At 44.3% G+C, this 19,809-nt stretch overlaps 1 protein-coding gene across 2 annotated transcripts in view; it reads left to right on the top strand.

Moving 5' to 3' along the window:
- The first annotated feature begins 6,942 nt into the window (after positions 1–6,942).
- DNER (delta/notch like EGF repeat containing) overlaps positions 6,943–19,809 on the top strand; it is a 357,056-nt gene continuing 344,189 nt past the window's right edge. The window contains exon 1 of one of the 2 annotated variants that reach the window (XM_516135.6): positions 6,943–7,350. In XM_516135.6, the coding sequence (XP_516135.3) occupies positions 7,075–7,350 (276 nt within the window). In that variant the 5' untranslated portion in view covers positions 6,943–7,074. The remainder of the gene's footprint in view (positions 7,351–19,809) is intronic. The other variant, XM_009444488.3, reaches the window with a different exon arrangement.

Raw genomic sequence — 19,809 nt, 5'->3', positions numbered from 1 at the left:
TACTTGGTCATTATATATCAAGTTTTAAATAATTTGCTGGATTATTTTGCTAATTTTTTTTTTTTTTGAGATGGAGTCTCACTCTGTCTCCCAGGCTGGAGTGCAGTGGCATGATCTCAGCTCACTGAAACCTCCGCCTCCTGGGTTCAAGTGCTTCTCCTACCTCAGCCTCCCAAGTAGCTGGGATTACAGGTGCATGCCATGATACCCAGCTAATTTTTGTATTTTTGGTAGAGACGGGGTTTTGGCATGTTGGCCAGGCTGGTCTCAAACTCCTGACCTCAGGTGATCTGCCTGCCTCGCTCTCCCAAAGTGCTGGGATTACAGGCATGAGCCACTGTGCGTCTGGCCTATTTTGCTTTTTTTTTTTGAGATGGAGTCTTGCTCTGTCACCAAGGCTGGAATTTGATGGCGTGATCTTGGCTCACTGACACGGCTGCCTCCCCAGTGCAAGCGATACTCCTGGCTCAGCCTCCAGAGTAGCTGGGATTACAGTTGTGTGCCACCATGCCTGGCTAATTTTTTTTTTGTATTTTTAGTAGAGATGGGGTTTTACCATTTTGGCCAGGCTGGTCTGGAACTCCTGACCTCAGGTGATCCACCCGCCTCAGCCTCCCAAAGTGCTGGGATTACAGGCAGGAGCCACTGCACCTGGCTGCATCAATTGTTTTTGTATGTGTCTTATAGCTCTGTTGAGCTTTTGGTGTCAATGGTGTGTGACTGGGGTCACATGTCCATCTCTGAACCAGTCTGTCACCAGAGGAATGCTCAGGTCTAGGTCATGTGGCTACTCCTGGACCTGGCAGTGGGGTCAGTTTCATGTGCAGCACATGGGCTGAGAGTTGGTTTCCCCATGGCAAAATGGGGCCCAGCTATCCAAGAAGGAGAGATACTCACTAGATGGAGAAAACCACAGATGTCCCACCATAGGCAATTTGGTGATAATGTAGCTTGGATATTTCAGGCTTCATTTGTAGTAGAGACAGGAAGCTTCTTGGCTGATAACTGAGTGAGTCATCAGCACTGTTATCAACCCTCGACTGACAACTTCCAGACTTCTTTTATGTGGGAGAATAAACCCAAAATTTGTTTAAGCCATTAATACAAACACCTTCTATATGGAAATAAAAGCATAAAATATTGTGTCTGGAAAACCCAGAGACTGGATACTACTCTATTTTCAGATCCCAGAATAAACTCAGGTGCAAAGAAGAGGACTTAAATTGCATCTCTTTATTTGCGGGTCAGTTATGTGGATTTATTATATGATAAATCACCTCCAGCTTACTTGGGATTTAGCACCCATCTTCTTTCTGAAAGAATCTAAGTTTTCTGTAGCCATTGGCAAAATGGTCTCTCTATTTCCCTCTGGACCTTCAGTTGCCTATAGACAGTGACGTCATTCCTGCTACCCCTTTCCACATTTGGTTAACTTTAAAGGATACAAGAAAACACCCCTCCTCCCTGCAGAGGGTGGGACTGGATGCTGGATTAAAGCTGGCATCACCTTGAAAGAAAAAGTTGGCCACGTATAGAGAGAAGAGACACTGGATCCTATGTTCCAGTATAGGGAATTAAAAACAGTTATTGAGTTTAAAATAATTTTCACGTTATCAGGAATCAATGTGAAAATACCTGATTTCCACTTGGAAGTAGCTCAAGTGCTTTATGAAATATTTATATAGGGAAGATGTGCTTCCTTGCTGTCTTTTTATTCAAGACCTCATTTAAACCTGCTCTAGATCAAATCAATATTACAGTGATAATGTAAAATAAATTAAAACTCTTTTAAACAGCTGCTGGAACAATGGTTTAATTCAAATCAGAGCAAGTCTAGAGGGAAGAAAGTAAATGTGAACCTGTCTCAAACAGAATTTAAGAATTGTTCATTGATAATAGAATAAAATAATCTGAATATATATGCTAACACTTAAATGACTAATTTTAATAAAGATACTACTAATTAAAGGAATAAGATAATTACCTAGTGCTTGTGGCTATAATGTATGCAAATCATTTATTCTTCATGACGATTCTTCAAAGACACTTAAAACTCCCATGTACTTAGCATTTATATTTTTTACACTGCCTTTTTGGGTTGATTGATTGTTTTGTAGGAAATACTGGAAGTGGAGGAAAGGTACTATGGCAAAGTGGATAAAGCATAAACTGGTGATTTGGAGGCTTGGAGCCTCATTCTGGTTCTGCAGCTACTCAGCCTCGACAGCTATTAGCTTCCTCAGTGCATCCTCTTCCTCCTCAGAAAAGATCTTTGGAGAGTCCCTTCCGATTTTCACATCTTACACTGTCACAAATCAGGAGTAGTAGTTACCTTGCAGAGAGGCAAGTGAGCAAACTAACTAAAACTCTCAAGTGCCTCCCCACAATAAACCAAAACCCAGCAAGCACTGTGCATCATACCATATATTATTGATACATACAGACATATGATACATGTGTCACATATGTGACGCACATCACACATACATACATGATGTACATCACACACAATACATACATCATCTATATTTATATGATATATACATCACACATATGTACATATATTCTATATGTATATCTATATTTGTCCCTGTAGCTCATGTGCAATATCCACTAAGTATCAGAGTTTACACTGAAGGATACATAGTATCTACTTAGTGTCAGACTCTGCACTGTAGGAGATTGATATATCAGATACAGAGTAGAGATTCAAACAAAGCATGGCTCCTAAGCCAGACTCCTCCTTATGTTTGAGTCTTGGCCATGCCTCTTGCAAACTGAGTGACTTTAGACATTTTACTTCAGCTCATTTCACCTCAATTTTGTCGTTTAATTGGGCACCAGTCATACTTCCTACCTCATCATGCTGGCATTAGGATTAAATGAGATAATATGTAAAGAATACTCATATTAGTGTCTGGTACACTGTAAATACTCTACATCACCACTATCATCACCTAGAGCTCTATAAAATTGGTGTTTCTGTCTCCTCTCCATGTTATGTGACATCTGAAGGTCAAAAAGAATAACTTGCCCAGTGTTGTCATGGGTCCTGATAGAACTGTTCTGGCCAAAGTAGGCTGGTGCTGTTCTTCATGGTAGAAAGCTGTCACCAGGCAATGTGTCCCTTCTCTCTATACGTGGCCAACTTTTTCTTTCAAGCTGACTCCAGCTTCAATCCAGCATCCAGTCCCACCCTCTGCAGGGAGGAGGGATGTTTTCTTGTATCCTTAAAGGTTAACTGGATGTGGGAAGGGGTAGCAGGAATGACGTCACTGTCTACAGGCAAATGAAGGTGCAGAGGGAAATACAGAGACCATCTGCTGATGGCTGCAGAAAACTTAGATTCCTTTGGAAAGAAGGTGGGTGCTAAATCCCAGGTAAGTTGGAGGGGATTTATCATCTTATGATAAATAATTTAGTTTGGGTCTTAGTTCAAATCCTGGGAGATCAAGCTTGGTAACCTTTGCAATTTCTTCTAAATATAAGTTTCTAAGTCTGTGAATGATGACATGGTGCACCCAGGCTAGCATTCTCACAGGATGCCATGGTGGACAGAGTATGAAAACCTCATCAGGAGTGGTGTTCTCATTGAGGCCAGTGGTTCCCAATTGGCTACCTGTGAACCTGCTGGCCTGGAAAGTTGATTTTCTCCATTTGTGACAAAATGCAAAAAATAAAGACAATTATATTTGCATTAGTTCGTAACATTTTTATAATAACCTATGGGTATAATGCAATTGAGGTGTAACTCTAAACTAGATCTGTGAAGAGAAATGAGTCCTGTAAATTGTTTTGAAATGTTTCCTTTCCACCAAATCCAGAAGCCTTAGAATTTCTAATGGGATCCAGCCTTCTACCTGGCAGAAATAGTACACCTGAGATCACTAGTCATGCTGCCTGGCTCATTGGGAACAATGAGTCCTGCTCTGCCATTTACTAGTGTGTGGCCTCGAGTTATCTTACATCGTTGAGACTCAGTGGTTTAAAACTATAGTGGTTTATTTCTTATGTCATATGCCCATTGCAGGTTCCCATTGCTTCACATTGTCCTCTCTCAGAGACACAAGCTGGAGGAGCCCCCATTGCACCTCTTGGAATCTTGCCAGTTGTCATGCTAAGGAGAGGAGAACACAGTGGGACATGGGCGGGATTTTAAAAGTTTCCATCTGGAAGTGGGGCATACTATTCCCTGCACATTTTATGGCCATGGCCAATAATATGACCACATCTAACTTTAAGGAGGGCAGGAAGAGAAAGTCTTACGAAGAAGTAGCAGTAAGATCAAATGTACTATCATTCACCTCATATTCCATTTCATTTATTTTAGCTCAGCATTTTTACTGATTAAGATAAATTTACATGTTGATTCTGGTATGAATTTTATCAGCTGCCAAAAATTTCAACTCCATGGTATTTCCCTAAAAACTTCTTGTAGCTTGATAGTGACCCCCTGACTGGTATGTTGTTAAACAGTTTTGAGTCCACTTAGCTGAATTTTCTCCATAAGGTGATCATGAGAAATTGTATCACTTTTTTTTTGCTAAAATCAAGATACATTATTGGTATATTTGGCCTTTGACTTGTCAATATAAGGACTCTATCAAAAAAGGAAATGAGGTGGGTCAGGATGAAGATTTGATATTCTGTAAGTTGGGAATAATATAAAATAAAAGCCTGGATTTTTAGCTTTCATTTAAACATAGAGGTAATATTATTTTAATCACTTTTGCTAATGTGACAGGGTAATACATTAGTTGGACTTTTTGGTTGAGTATTTGGGGGATCTTGCAGATGGTTGAAAAGCTGTCAGTGAAGTACCAGATCAGCTTTCGGAATCTACAGAAAAGACCCATTTCTCTGAGCATGGTAACAGTAATAATAGTTAACGCTTGCATGGCACTTAGTACATGGATGTTTTGGGACCAGGACATGCAAATCAATATGCTTTTTCTCCAGCATTAATCATGTTGCTCTGCCTATAAGCTAAGGTGCTGGAAGATTATAGTCTTCCTTTTTAGCCTGGAAAAAAATGAAAGGATCTTGTATTGTCTCTGCCATAATATGCATTTTAAAGATTAAAGACTAAGAGAATACTTTAAGCAAGGAAAATTATCTGAAACATGCAGTAACCAGCATCCAGAAAATAAAACCACTTTTAATTATCCTATATTTCAAAATAATATGAAATATACAAACAAAGGGGTTGCTCAGGCAAAAGTACAGTAAACTGAAATGTGATTTTAATTAACTCACAACCTTTTTACACTTCATCTTGCTTCATTTGTGTGTGTGTCTTGATGGAAGGGAATGAAGAGCACTATCCACTAGTCCAGGATTTAAGGTAAGAGAAGTTAGTTTCAGGAAAGAATGCAACTCCAGGGGCACAGAAACCACCTGAATGACGACACTAGTACCAGCAGAGGGTGCTGGCGTGGCACAAAATTAAGAATTTTCAAAAGGAAGAGGTCTTAGATTGAAAGACAGCAGGTGTGAGGAAAAATGTAATAACTCTATCCACTTGGAGGTCTGAATTCTCCGCTTGCAGATCTGTCTGGGGTTCAGTGATTTCCTGCAATGGCCACATGAATTTTAGGTATCTCCTGAAGCAGAAAAGTGTGACATTTGCTTCTGCGTTTGAACAGGACAGGGAGAAGCCATGCAGTTTGCCTTCTGTTTCCACTGGAGGACTTTTAGCAGCCCCTGGCGTCTGTGACACCTACAGCATAAGTTCACATGGAGTCCTTACTTTAATTTTTTTAAAAAACAAAACAAGCTATTTTTTGTGTTTACTAAAAAAAAAAATTGGCCCAGACTGTCAATCCAGGGGAATCACATTTTCTTTTTTCATTTGGCCACCTTAAAAAGAAGGTAACAGGTACCTGGGAACCCACAGGTAATAGAGATTGTGAAAGGTCAGGTGGAGGAGACAAGGCTGGATGCGCTTTATTCAGCGGAGTGCAGCCTCCTTGGCGGTCGCAGCACCAGCCAGCCCAGCCAGGACGTGTAGAAGAGCCTCCCCCATCCCCCCCCGAAGTAGGTCACAGCGAATGCTCCTTTTATACAGAGTCCCCTGTTGCGATTCCTGCCGCTAGCAGCGCCTCTGCCAACCTGGGCTTTTGAACTGTTCTTTCGGGCGTTCTGGGCTGGGAGTCAATTGACCCACTGGATTCGAATCCAGACTTTCTGGGCCTCAGTTTCCCCCTAGGTTCAACGACAGGGGTGGACAGCCTGACACCAAGGCCTCTTCCCGCCCTCACACGGCGCTGCCAGACATTCCTTAGTGGTGCGGCAGGCCCCGCGCTCTGGAAAGGGCCGGCGAGAATGAGACAGCTGGGTCAGCACCAAGGACAAGGGCCCCGGGTCCGCCTGGCGGACACGAGGTCACTTCCAGGCGAACCCGGCTGCTGAGCGAGCGTCGGGCGCAGGGTTCCGTGGCCGGGCGGGAGGGCTCGGGGTGCCGGGAGAAGCGCTGTGGGAAGGGGAGCAGTCCCGGGGGATGAGGCAAGGCCGGGCCCCGCGGCGGTCTCGCAGATTCTGCGCCAAGAGGCCAAAGGTGGCTGCTGCTAGCGCGCCGCCCCTCCCTTGAGGCGCCCTGCCCTGCCCGGGCCTTGGGGCGCACTCGGTGCTCCCGGCTCTGGAGGCCCCTCAAAGCCCCGCTTCCCGCACTCGTGGACCTCTCCAGCCCCTTTCCTCCCCAGCGTCGCCTGGCTCCCTGTACCAGGGCTGCTTCTGGACACACCCGTGACTTCGACCCACTCCTGGGGGATGGGGTCCCGCATCGTCTTCCTGCAACCCCCATCCCAACTCCCTGCGGGGAAAGAGGCCCCACTCCCCGGTGCTCCAGAGCCGGGGCCGCCAGGCGTCCCGCCCCCCGCTCGCCCCGCCCCGCCCCGCCCCGCAGGCCCCGCCCGCCGTTGCCCGGGGAACCGCGGATCCCGCAGCTGCAGGAGGCGCCCGGCCCGGCGGAGCAGCCCTAGCCGCCACCGTCGCTCTCGCAGCTCTCGTCGCCACTGCCACCGCCGCCGCCGTCACTGCGTCCTGGCTCCGGCTCCCGCGCCCTCCCGGCCGGCCATGCAGCCCCGCCGCGCCCAGGCGCCCGGTGCGCAGCTGCTGCCCGCGCTGGCCCTGCTGCTGCTGCTGCTCGGAGCGGGGCCCCGAGGCAGCTCCCTGGCCAACCCGGTGCCCGCCGCGCCCCTGTCTGCGCCCGGGCCGTGCGCCGCGCAGCCCTGCCGGAACGGGGGTGTGTGCACCTCGCGCCCTGAGCCGGACCCGCAGCACCCGGCCCCCGCCGGCGAGCCTGGCTACAGCTGCACCTGCCCCGCCGGGATCTCCGGCGCCAACTGCCAGGTGAGTGGAAGCGGCGGGCGCGGTGCGGGGCGCTGGTCCGGGACCAGCAGCCTCTTCCCGCCGGCCCTGCTGATGCTGCCCGACAATGGGCACGCCTGACACAGGCTTTCCCACTTTGGGAAGAAGATGGATCCAGTCCCTTGGCCCGCGTGGACGCGGACCCCCGGGCCGACCCTGATTCCCTTACCCGCCCTGGTTCCCGGGCGGGGCCAGCCGGGCTCTCGGGGTGTGCCGCTCCGGGGCTCGGCACTCCTCGCGCGGGGCTCCAGACGCTCCGGTTGGCCACTGAGTGGCGCGCCCCTCCCGGCCGGGCCGAGCCAAGAACCACTTGAGCGGTGCCCGCCTTGGCAGCGCGGAGGAGCCGGCTCCGAGCGTCCCCGGCGAGGTGTTCAATGTCCAGGTGGTCCACGCTCCACGTCCGGCTGGACCCTGTGTGTGTAAAGGGTGTGCGGTGTGGGAGGCAAGTGATGGTGGGCCCCGTGCCAGGTGGTGGGGCACTTGCTCCTTCTCTTCCTCCGCCCTTGAGGGCTGTGACAAAGCAGCCAGAGGACGAGGAGGGCAGCTGCCTCCCCTCGGCCTGCGACCAGCCCTCTCTAAGCTTAGGAGCAGTGTTGGAACAGTCGGAGGCATTCGAGGGGGCATTGTACGTGGCGCTGGCAGGGCCGCCCTTCCTGCCGGACGCTCCACGGGGCGCACGCTTGGGGCTGGCAGCCGGGGCGTGAGCAGGGCACCGGGAAGCCGCCAGAAAGCGTGGGGGCGGTGCGAGGGATGGGACGATGGGATGTAGCCAGCAGCCGCCCGTGAATTTGGGGTTTTCAGGAGAATTTGGCAGAAAATAATATCTGGGGCTTTTACAAGTCCGTTAAAGCTCTGTGAAACCTATTAACATCAACATTTTCAGTAGGCAATTTGGTAGGACTGTGTGTACGGGTAGAAAATCCCCAAACCTGTATTGCAGGGTAGGGCAAATAATGAAGTTATCTGAAATGATTACATTAAACCACATGAATATGGACGATATTTGGGATCAGATACTATCTTTCTTACATTTAGGGTGGAGGAGTTTGTTTCATATAAATTTGATAACCATGATTGGAGAGTTACTTTGAGAATGCTCAAATAGGTTCTTTCAATGGGGAAAAAGGCTGCCCTTTCATTATGACAGGTTTTACATTTTTTAGAGGTAAATGGGATTGAGAAGCTTGACCTTGACAGCCAGATTTTTTTGCATTTATCTAGAATCTTTTTATTTCATTTAATAGCAAATTAGCAATCTGAATCTATCTTTTCAACACTGTGCTCTTCCTCTTTGTTTACTGGTTACAATAAGCTTTAGTTACTTGAAGGGAGGTGATGAGGAGGAGGAAGAATTTGTGTGATGTGAGCCTCAGGAGTAGATTTGGGACATGATAGCTTCTTGGGGGAAATGCCTGTTGGAGCCACTCTAACCATTAGAACAAAATCTTGCTTTTGCAAAAGTCAAAATAACTGCAAATCAAAAACCAAGGAATGGACTCACGCTAATTTTCCCTGTGGATTGATGATTTATATGACTTTTCCTGAAGAAATGAATTGTCTGAGTGTGTCCATCAAACTGCTGTTATATTCACACGTCTGAATTTTATCCTTCAAAGAAATAGTTGATTTGGACCTAGGGTTTAGTGGGAATGGATGGGAGAAGGTAGGTTAGAGTGCCCATCGATTTACATGAGAAGAAAGACTCACTGGGAATTTAACACAACTCTGAGATGGTTTTTGGTGACTCTAAAAATAGATATAAGATATCTTCAAGAAAAAGCTCTTTAGTGCTGCCTAAAGATGACTAACAGAGAAACATAAATATTTTGATTTGTCCTAAGTAGTGACTTGATATATAATATAATTCATTCCGAAGAGTCATGAACTAATACATAACATTGCAGGACCAACTGGATCAAAACAGATTCAGGTTTCTTTTGTAGCTCCCATTGGAGGTAGGCTTAGCTGTGTGAACACCATCCACCTGAGCAGAAGCAATACTGCACGCCCTGGTGTGTGAGTTGGAGAGAGTCCTGAAGTTACTGTAATCCTCATAGGAAAGCTTAGTGAACTTGGAACTTGATTGGACTTGGTTACCCAGAAAAACTTACTGAGATGATTCAGGGCCTTATAATCCATAAAAATGGATTCCTGATGATTTTAATTTAATCGTTCATGATCTCGCAGTAAGACTTGAGACTCATTTTTCATGGGAACGGCAAAGAACACAAAAGACAATTTCAGAAGAGAAGTTAAACCTGGGGTGGTGGGGAGGGGAGGGGAGAGAGGGAGAGAGAAACTACACATATTCAATTACAGATAAGGAAATTGGATCTTAGCCACTGCAGACTATGTGGTTGCTGAAATAGAACCTCGTGCTCACTGGATAAATTGGAAATGGAATTTTACCTGGATGTGAAGAGGATCTTTTAAACAGAGCGTCACTCCTCCTTCTCCAAAGACAATAGTGTTAGCAATGGTAACATTAGAACCTAACCTTGAAGTTTCTTTCTGTGTGTGGAGAAATTTTGAGAAAATCATAAACTACGAATTAGGATTAAAATGGCTGTCTTTAGGCTTTTTAAAAAAAGGACGTCTTTAGCTTTTCTGTGGTTGGCTGATTGAGTTTGCGTAAGTCAGTCGGGTCCAGGACATGCTTCTTTTGTTACCTGAGTCATGGAAACTCCTAGGATTTGGGAATTGTAGGTCGTGTGGGTTTGAAGTCAAGCTGAAGTTAAAACTACTGGGTCTTATTTCCTCATCTTCAACGATGGGATCTATGGGACCTACCTCATGGGATTCCTCATGAAGATAGTGATTCCATTCCTTGATGTCTGATTGCTGCTGACAGCTTTAAAGCCTCACCTCTCCCCTTCCTCTTTTCCTCCACATCAAAACAAGCTGATAAGAAAGCCCAGGGGTTCCCTCCTTTGGTACTGGTGGGAGGTTCAAACCATGCAAACTCCTGCCCTGTGCTACTCCAGCCCCAACCCCAAAATGCAGCAAAACCCACAAGCCAGTCTCCTTTCCCTGTTCTCAGAAGCCATTTAAACCCATTTGGGAGCTGCCTGCTCTCCCCAGAGAGCCCCATTATGTCAGCACTAAACCTTTTTATATCCTCTGTGTGTGTGTGTGTGTGTGTGTGTGCGCGTGTGCACGTGCACGCATGCGTGTGTGTGTGTATGCATGCCATTTTCAGTCTCAGGGTCCAAACCAAATTTTGGGTGGGTGTCCATCATGTCTCTGTGGGATGTTCACACTAAGGTTCTGGGAAGGATTAAATTAACTAAGTGCTGTAAATCACTGCGCACCTGTGACATTTCTTTCTTTGTAAACTTTCTGCACATATTTCAAATGCTCATTACCTTAACTAGATCGAGGTAATCATCATCTCTTTTAGTCAAATGCAGAAAATGAAGCTCATTTTGATTGAGTGACTAATCCAAGGTCACATTTTGATACTGCCCTGAAAGTCCTCTAACACATGCAAACATCTTAAATCATGAGAAATTCAGCTGATTTTAAAACTGTATATGAAAATCTAATTTGTAGATACGTAATGATGATGATGATGGTAGCTTACCCTCCTTTTAAGCACTTGCCACGTGCCTGCACTGTTCCAAGGACTTTGCAGACATAACTTGCTGATCCTTGCAATGTCCTATGAGCTGGGTGCTGTCCCTACTCCCATTTTATAGATGAAGTGCAGAAAAGTGAAGTGACTGTCCCAATGTCACACTGCTAGTAAGTGTGAGAACTGGAACTGGAATTTGAGCCAGCCAGGCTGGCTTGATACAGGGCTATAGAATCTAAAGAGTGCCTAGATGAAAATCCAGCCCTGGACCTGTCATAGTTACAATAGGGAGCAAGAGCTATAACCTCCTTGAGTTTTATCATTAAAAAGGGGATAAAGAAATTTCTGAGTCCAGTCTTGCTCTAAATGAGCTTGTATGAGTGTGCTCAGCTGGAATAAAAAGGCACAGAGGTGACAAAGACACAGATTCTCCTTATGCCACATGCTAACCAGGAACCTTCACCTTAGAGTTAGAATTCTGGGTCCTAGCTGAAGTTATTTTTACCATGATGGCAAGCAAATGGACACTACATTAAAAAAATGTTTCTGATAGGTTTGAAAAAACTTCAACTGATTAGAAATTGAGGCCGCTGTTGCTTGTTTTGGTTCATTTGGGGAAGCAGGCAGGTATCAGAGGTGGCAGTGGCTAGGGCAATTTTTCTTTTGTGGTGAGTGATACAGAAACTCCTTCTATTGGGCTGTCCGTCAAAGAAGGGGCTATTTACATTTGTATTACTTTGTTTGTAAAGCTTATTTTATTTTCATAAAATAATTATTTGCCTAATATTTAAGCAGTCAGATACCTGTTTGTTTTTTCGTTACATGTTCCCTAAGGATCCTATCCTTCAGGATTATAATAACAATGTGTTAATTTCTGCACTTGGAGTAAAAAGGGGACACGTGTGGCTGCTTTTCATGCAAGTTAATTTTACTTATTAAACTGATTTTATAATCCTTTCTTCTGATTAACCATGCTAACTTGAAACAATGGTCTGCTTCAGAGGAACCTATTTTTGACTGAGGTTTGCTAACAAAGAATTCTAGTTCTTTGTACTACATCAGTCTTTGTTACTGGACTTTACACACAAACACACACACACAGACAGACACACACAAACTCACATTGTAGTATGTACAAAATGTTGAATAGTAGCTGAGATGTAAAGAGACATTGCTTCTTTCTCTGGCTTTTCTATGAACTTCTTGTGACTTTGGGATAATTATTGAACATCCTTGAACCTCAATGTTCATATCTCTAACATGGACTAACAATGCTTATCTTATTTTCTTTATAGAAATGATGTAACTCACAAATAAGAACATAGTAAAGTTCTTCTTAAAAGTGTAAAGAAGTATACAAGAATGAAGTTTAAAACATTTTGAAAAAAGGTAACACGTTGCACAAATAAAAGATATACTAAGAAAAGGATTGTATTTTTCCCCATATAAAATGATTATATTAGTTTATTCAGTGTGTTTGATTGTCTTCCTTCAATGAACAGACACAGCTTTTTCTCTCTACTAGGATGAATTATGTTATGACATGTTTTGAAAATGAAAATTTAATTGTATTAAACTTTTTATAAATGTGTACTTTTTATTCTGAAATAAATGATTTCTTAGAAAATTCTCAGTGACTTGAAGTTTTCTTTTGAAATGAAAGAACAAAAACTTGTCGAAATTTTTGTAAGAATGTTAAGAAAAGCAGGAAACTTGATGTTTTCTTGGTGTTATTAAAGCAGAATGATTTGCCTGTTTCGTGCACTGCATTCTTGCTGCATTCTTAGGAGGCATCACTCTTCTCAGCGTGGCCACCTCACAAAAACGTGTTCCTGTCTTTAGCTTCTTTGCTTAAGCTTCTCATGTGACATGGTACCATCAAAAATGGTTTTGTTTATGCTCTCATTTGATAAGCATCAAACAAGAAAGAAAACCTAGTCTGAATTTGAAGGGTATTTGAGTCAGAAAGCTGAATGCCAGGGTTGTATTTTTAGATATCCTTATCAATTCAGTAGGCAGCTGTGGTCAGAGCTGCTTAACCCAGAGGCAGTGACTGCAGAATCCTGCCCCCACCAAACAGAAAACCCGACAATGTGGCAAAGGTTTGCAGACAGAATTTCTTTATATTTACCCCTTCCTCTGCTTCCCCACATTAGTGCTCAGCCCTGGCAGTGTATTAGACTGACCTGGCAGCTTGAACAAAAATGAGTGGGTCCTACGGTTCCCCTGTCCCCCAGATTCTGATTTAATTGGCCTAGGGTGGGGCCTGGCACTGGTACTTTTTAAGTGCTCCCCAGGTGATTCTACTGTATGACTAGGGTTGAGGAGCTCCTGCTAGACTCTTATCATCTTCCTTCATAGCCTGCTCAGTGTATAGCATGTGGCAGAGAAAAACGACAGTTGCACCTGCTTTGGTCACTCCTGCCTGAAGGGCAGCCAGGCTCACAGCCTGGAAACTCCTGGTCCACACCCTCCTCAAATGGTATAGATTTTGCATCTCAAAGTGAACTTAGAATGGAAAGAGTCCAAACGTGGGAGTCAGGCCTGGGTTAGAATCTGGCTCTGGGTGTCCTTGGGTAAGTGACTCCTTTCTCTGAGGCTTGGTTTTATCATCTGTGAAAATGGGATCCTGATGCCAACCTTGAAAGTTGCTATGGCTTAGAAGTGTCTAGCCCAGTGCCTGGCCCATCAGAGAGACACCGGATAAAAGGTGCTCACTTCTGTTAATTCCTCCTCTGTTCTTCTCACCCAGTGAGTGCAAAGAACAATAAGAAAACAGTGAAGAGAGCATGAGCTGGCAGTCTAGACTATTAGGGAATCACTCCTCATGTTTTATTTGAACACACTAACCTACCTTCAGTCAATAATCATGATGTGCATCTTAGAGCAGTTGTCTTTAAGAGGAAGAGCTCTCAGAATCTCTGCTCTCTTCTCCCCCAGTTGCATGGGAACCCAGCACTGGGGCTACATACAGTAGGCCCTACGTAATACTGTTGAATAAATGACAGGTTTAGTGGGGTGCAGCTGTGGGCACCAGGAGGGCACTGGGCCTTGTGGAGTAGATCCAGGGCATATGAGGAGGGATTGTGTTTAGGAGAAGGAAAGCATATGAAGACATTTAATCTGTTTAATCATTTCCCTTGTGCCAGGTCTGTTCTGGGAAGTGCAGAATATTTTTCAATAAATCCTTTGCAGTAGCTCTAGCTTTTAATATTTCTAATAAAGCTTTCTTTTAACAATACTTTTCTGTGGCCAGGTGCTGTGGTTCACGCCTATAATCCCAGCACTTTAGGAGACTGAGGCAGATGGATCACCTGAGGTCAAGAGTTCGAGGCCAGCCTGGCCAACATGGTGAAACCGCATCTCTACTGAAAATACAAAAAAAAAAAAAAAAAAAAAAAATTAGCCAGCCATGGTGGCACATGCCTGTAGTCTCAGCTACTCGGGAGGCTGAGGCAGGAGAATCACTTGAATCCTGAAGGCAGAGGTTGCAGTGAGCTGAGATCGCGTCACTGCACTCCAGCCTGGGCTGAAGCGAGACTCTGTCTCGGGGGAAAAAAACCACAAAACAAAAAAACCACCTTTTCTGATGAACTAAATCAAGGGTGGCCAAAGCACAGTTCTCATCCCCATTCTTTCTACCAACTAAGAATGGTTTTAACATTTTTAAGTGGTCGAAAAAAAATCAAAACCAAACTAATATCTGGGCCGGGTGTGGCGGCTTACACCTGTAATCCCAGCCCTTTGGGAGGCCAAGGTGGGAGGATTGCTTGAGCCCAGGAATTCAAGAATAGCCTGGGCAACATACTGAAACCTTGCCTCTACATTAAAAAAACTCACATTGCATGAAAGTTATATGAAATCCAGATTTCAGTGTCCAAGGATAAGGTTGTTTTGAGCACAGCCACATACGTTTGCCTAAGTGTTGTCTGTGGCTGCTTACATGTTCCAGTGGCAGAGGGGAGGAGTTGCAAGAGACAGCAAGGCTAACAAAGCTGAAAATATTTCTTTATTTGTTGAGATGGAGTCTCGCTCTGTCACCCAGGCTGTAGTGCAGAAAATATTTCTTTATTTGTTGAGATGGAGTCTTGCTCTGTCACCCAGGCTATAGTGCAGTGGTGTGATCTCGGCTCACTGCTGCCTCCGCCTCTCATGTTCAAGTGATTCTTGTGCCTCAGCCACCTGAGGAGCTGAAGTTATAGGTGTGCGCCACCACATTCGGCTAATTTTTTTTTTTTGTATTTTTACTAGAGATGAGGTTTTGCTATGTTGGTCAGGCTAGTCTTGAACCCCTGTGCTCAAGTGATCCACCCATCTCGGCCTCCCAGTGTGTTGGAATTACAGGCATGAGCCACTGTGCCCGGCCCAAAAATACTTATTATATGGCCCTTGATAAAGGAAGAAGTTGGCTGACCCTTTCCTAAATATTTCCGTAAACATTGGTGGAGTTTATTTTTTCATTTTTATTTATTGGACTTAGCCCAAGGCTCCTCTCCCTTTTCCCTTTTCCTCTTGTTCTCTTCCATCCCTCTTGATGGCTACCTCTACCTAGGCTCTAGGTAGGGCCCTGGGACTGACAGAAAGAGTACAGTCATTGTCTTCAAATTGCTTAAATCTCTAGAGTCTTCCTGGATAGATCTGAACTTTTTCTTTTATATCAGCCCTTGGCCAACATGTCTGGACACCATAGTTAGAGTTTATTTCCAGGGAAGTGTGTGAGGCAGGGAAAAGAAATGCTAACTGGAGGGGTTTTGGGTGTGGGTGAGCATCTTGACTGAGTTACTACAGGCTTATTAGCTTTCCTAAACCCCATTTCCTCAATCATTGACAGGATGGTTGGAAAGATCAAAGTGAATAATAAGGTCTCTGGCACAGAACTGGCCCTCTATAAACACAAACTGCTATTTTGATAAAAGTGAATATGAGTCCCCATCTTGTGGCTAAGGAAACCTACCTGGGGTCCTATAGCTTGGTGACAGAGTTGGGGATCTGAGCCCAGGCATGGTGGCTTTGAGTATGGGGTCATTACTCTTACTGTACTGCTGTGCCTCAGACTGCTCCATGGTTTGTGACTTTCAAAGTGAGCACCAGAGGGAAAAGGGAACCAGAGGGTTGCAGTTCCATTCTGGAAGTTTTAGTTTCTGTATGGAGGCTTTGGGTTTGTGTAATGTTAAGGTATTTCTTTCTTAAAGGGAAAAGAAAAGGCACGGGGCTTTTGAAAAACAGGATTTGAGAAATGAAATCACTGTACTTGAAAGAAAGGCTCTTGGAAATAGAAACGTGTCTGCTATCTTTTGCTCACAGTTCCTGAAAGCAAGCAGGTCCTTTAGAATTTCAACACTGGTACTTATCTGGTCCTTGTAGTTAATGTGAAGGAGCATTTGTAATTACATTTTGGGTTTCAGAGGCAGATTAAAACTCCTTTATGGAAGACATTCTGTGGTGGAAGAAATCACAAGAGAAGAAAAGTATCTAGTCCTTCTTTTCCATGAGACGACTGAAGCACAGAGTCTGTAGCAATGGGCTGATGGGGGCTGAGTGGAGGACGGCTGAATTAGCATTACTCCTAGTATCCCATCGTGTTGAAGTCAGATTTCTGCAATATGTCATTTGGAGCAAAACCTTGCAGTTAATTTTCAAGCACAATAGAATGTATTAGAATAGGACAAAAAGTTAAATATGTCCGAGGTATATTACTTTAGAAAGGGAAAATGCAATATGGGAACAATGAAAAGAACACCAAAATCTTTAGCTTCAAAATGACTAGCTGTATTGCTTCTTCTACAAAGGATTCCCAGACTCTTTTCATTTTATAACTATTTTTAAAATTAAGGTATAATTTACATACAGTAAAATTCACTCTTCTTGGCATTCATTTCTATGCATTTTGACACACAGGTGTGTAACACCACCGCAATCATCCCTATACATTTCTTCATGCCCCGTTGTAGTAAACCTCTCCCCGGCCCCAGTCCCTGGCAGCCACTGGTCTGATCTCCATCACTATAGTTTTGCATTTTTCTAGAACGTCATACATGTGCATTTTCCACTGAACATAATGCTTTTGAGATACATCCATGTGGTTTCATGTATCAATTGTTTGTTTCTTATTATTGCTGAATAGTATCCATTGTATGGCTAGATGACAATTTGTCCTTTCACTAACTGATGACATTTAGTTTGTTTCCAGTGTCTGGTGATTATGAATAAAGCTTCTGTAAGTGTTCACATACAGGTCTTTAAGTGGACATGTTTTCATTTCTCTTGAGTAAATAACTAGGATTTCCTGGGATTGCTGGGTCGTGTGGTAAGTGCGTGTTAAACTTTAGAAGATGCTGCCAAAGTGTTTTCCAGAAGAGGTGTACCATTGCATTCCCATCAGCAATAAATGAGGCTTCCAGTTGCTTGCATCCTTGTCAGTTCTTGGTATATCATTGGTGATTTAGGTTTTAGCTATTCTAATAAGCGTGCAGTGGTATCACATTTTGGTTTTAATTTGCATTTTTATAATGATTAATGATGTTGAACATCTTTTCATATGCTATTTGCTATCCATGCCTCTTCTTTGATGAAATGTCTATTCAAATGAGTTCTGAGGTTGTTTTTCCATATTTCTGATTCAAATTCAAATCCCTTACTTGATATGCGATTTGCAAATATTTTCTCCCAATCTGTGGCTTCTCCTTTCCCTTTCTTTTTTTTTTTTTTTCTTTTTCTCTCTTTCTCTTTTCTTTCTTCATTTTTTTTTGAGACAGGGTCTCACTCTGTCACCCAGGCTGGAATGCAGTGGTGCAAACTCGTGATCTCGGCTCCTTGCAACCTCCGCCTCCCAGGCTCAAGCAATCCTCCCACCTCAGCCTCCTGAGTAGCTGGGACTACAGGCATGTGCCACCACACTGAAGTAATTCTTATTTTTAATAGAAGTGGGGTTTCACCATGTTGCCCAGGCTGGTCTCAAATTCCTGGGCTCAAGCAATCTGCCCACCTTGGCCTCTCAAAGTGCTAGGACTACATGCATCAGCCACCATGCCCAGCCCTTCCTTTTCTTAACAAGGTCTTTCAAAGGACAGGTTTTAAAGACCGATGAAGTCTGATTGGTCCATTTTTTCTTTTATGGTTTGTACTTTTTGTGTCCTATCTGAGAGATCTTTGCCTAACCCAAGGCCACAAAAATCCCCTCTTGTTTTCTCATGTATCATTTAAGGTTTGACATGAAGGTCTTTGACCTATTTTAAGATCGTCTCTTTCTATGTGGTGCAATGTATGGGTAGTTTTCGTTCTTTTTTTTTGCTTACAAATGTCTAATAGTTTCAGAAACATTTGTTGAAAAGACTGTGTATCTCCACTGAATTATTTTGGTACCTTTGTTTAAAATCATTTGACCAAGCATGTGTGGGTCTATTTCTGGACTCTTTATTTTATTGCATTTATGTCTCTTTTTGCCAATTCTACACTATCTTGAGACTACTGTAGTTATAGTAAGTCCTAAAATCAGGTTGAGTCCTGTAAATATGTTCTCCCCCCTTCTCCCCACCACCTGCAAAATTATTTTGGTTACTCTAGAGCCTTTAGAACTTGCTTTTTAGAATACCATAGGTGAGGAGCTAGAGAAATGCAGTTCTCCCAGGCACATATTGAGATGACAAGAATCCTCCAAAACAGGGTAGAATTTTACACTGAGGTAGAACCAGGATTCTTTTTTTTTTTTTTTTTTTTTTTTTTTTTTGAGGCGGAGGCTCGCTGTGTCCCCCAGGCTGGAGTGCAGTGGCACGGTCTCAGCTCACTGCAAGCTCTACCTCCCGGGTTCACACCATTCTCCTGCCTCAGCCTCCCGAGTAGCTGGGACTACAGGCGCCCGCCACCACGCCCGGCTAATTTTTTGTGTTTTTAGTAGAGATGGGGTTTCACCATGTTAGCCAGGGTGGTCTCGATCTCCTGACCTCGTGATCCGCCTGCCTCAGCCTCCCAAAATGCTGGGATTACAGGTGTGAGCCACCGCGCCCGGCCAGAACCAGGATTCTTAACCTGGGATCTGTGGATGGTTTCAAGAGTGTGTGGACACTCACATACTCTTTTTTTAAAATCATCATCATCATTATTATTTTTGGTGACAGGGTCTTACTCTGTTGCCCAGCCTGAAGTGCAGTAATGTGATCATGGCTTACTGCAGCCTTAACCTCTATGGCTCAAGTGATCCTCCTGCCTCAGCCTCTCGAGTAGCTGGGACTATAGGCATGCACCACCACGCTTGGCTAATTTTTAAATATTTTTGTAGAGGCAAGGTTTCACCATGTTGCCCAGGCTGTTCTCGACCTCCTGGGCTCAAGTGATCCTCCCGCCTTGACCTCCCAAAGTGCTGGGATTACAGGCGGGAGCCACTGTGCCCAGCCCATCATCATTTATTTATTTATTGCTAACATGAATTCAAACCAAGTATGCAGTTTACCAGAACAGAGCAGGAAATCAAGGCATGACTGCCATCATCAAATCTTAATCTTCAGAGAACATTTCCATTATGCTGGCCTGAAGACACTCAGATTCTATCAGTTTTTCCTGGGTTCCATGGTTAAGCACTGCAGCTCCTTTCAAATTTTTCCTGAAGACATTATTTGGATCTTTCCAATAAGGCTTTTCTCCTACTTGGCAGTAGATGAATGCACATTCTTCCCGAACATGCCTCAGCCCTTCCCTACAACTGGTTTGGGCCGCATGCCATTGGGGCTATATCTGTTACCTCCGATGTCCTTGGAACTGGCAAAGAAGGCAAAAAAGGTCTTGTGATTTTGCTGTTTCATAGTCTGGTTGAACTCCTCAAAGTCCAACATGCTCACTTCCTCGTAGCTGGCCATCTGCACAGTGCCATGGAC

Source organism: Pan troglodytes, chromosome 13, assembly GCF_028858775.2.
Source record: "Pan troglodytes isolate AG18354 chromosome 13, NHGRI_mPanTro3-v2.0_pri, whole genome shotgun sequence".
Lineage (NCBI taxonomy): Eukaryota > Metazoa > Chordata > Mammalia > Primates > Hominidae > Pan > Pan troglodytes.
This window is presented reverse-complemented; position numbering and strand designations above follow the sequence as displayed.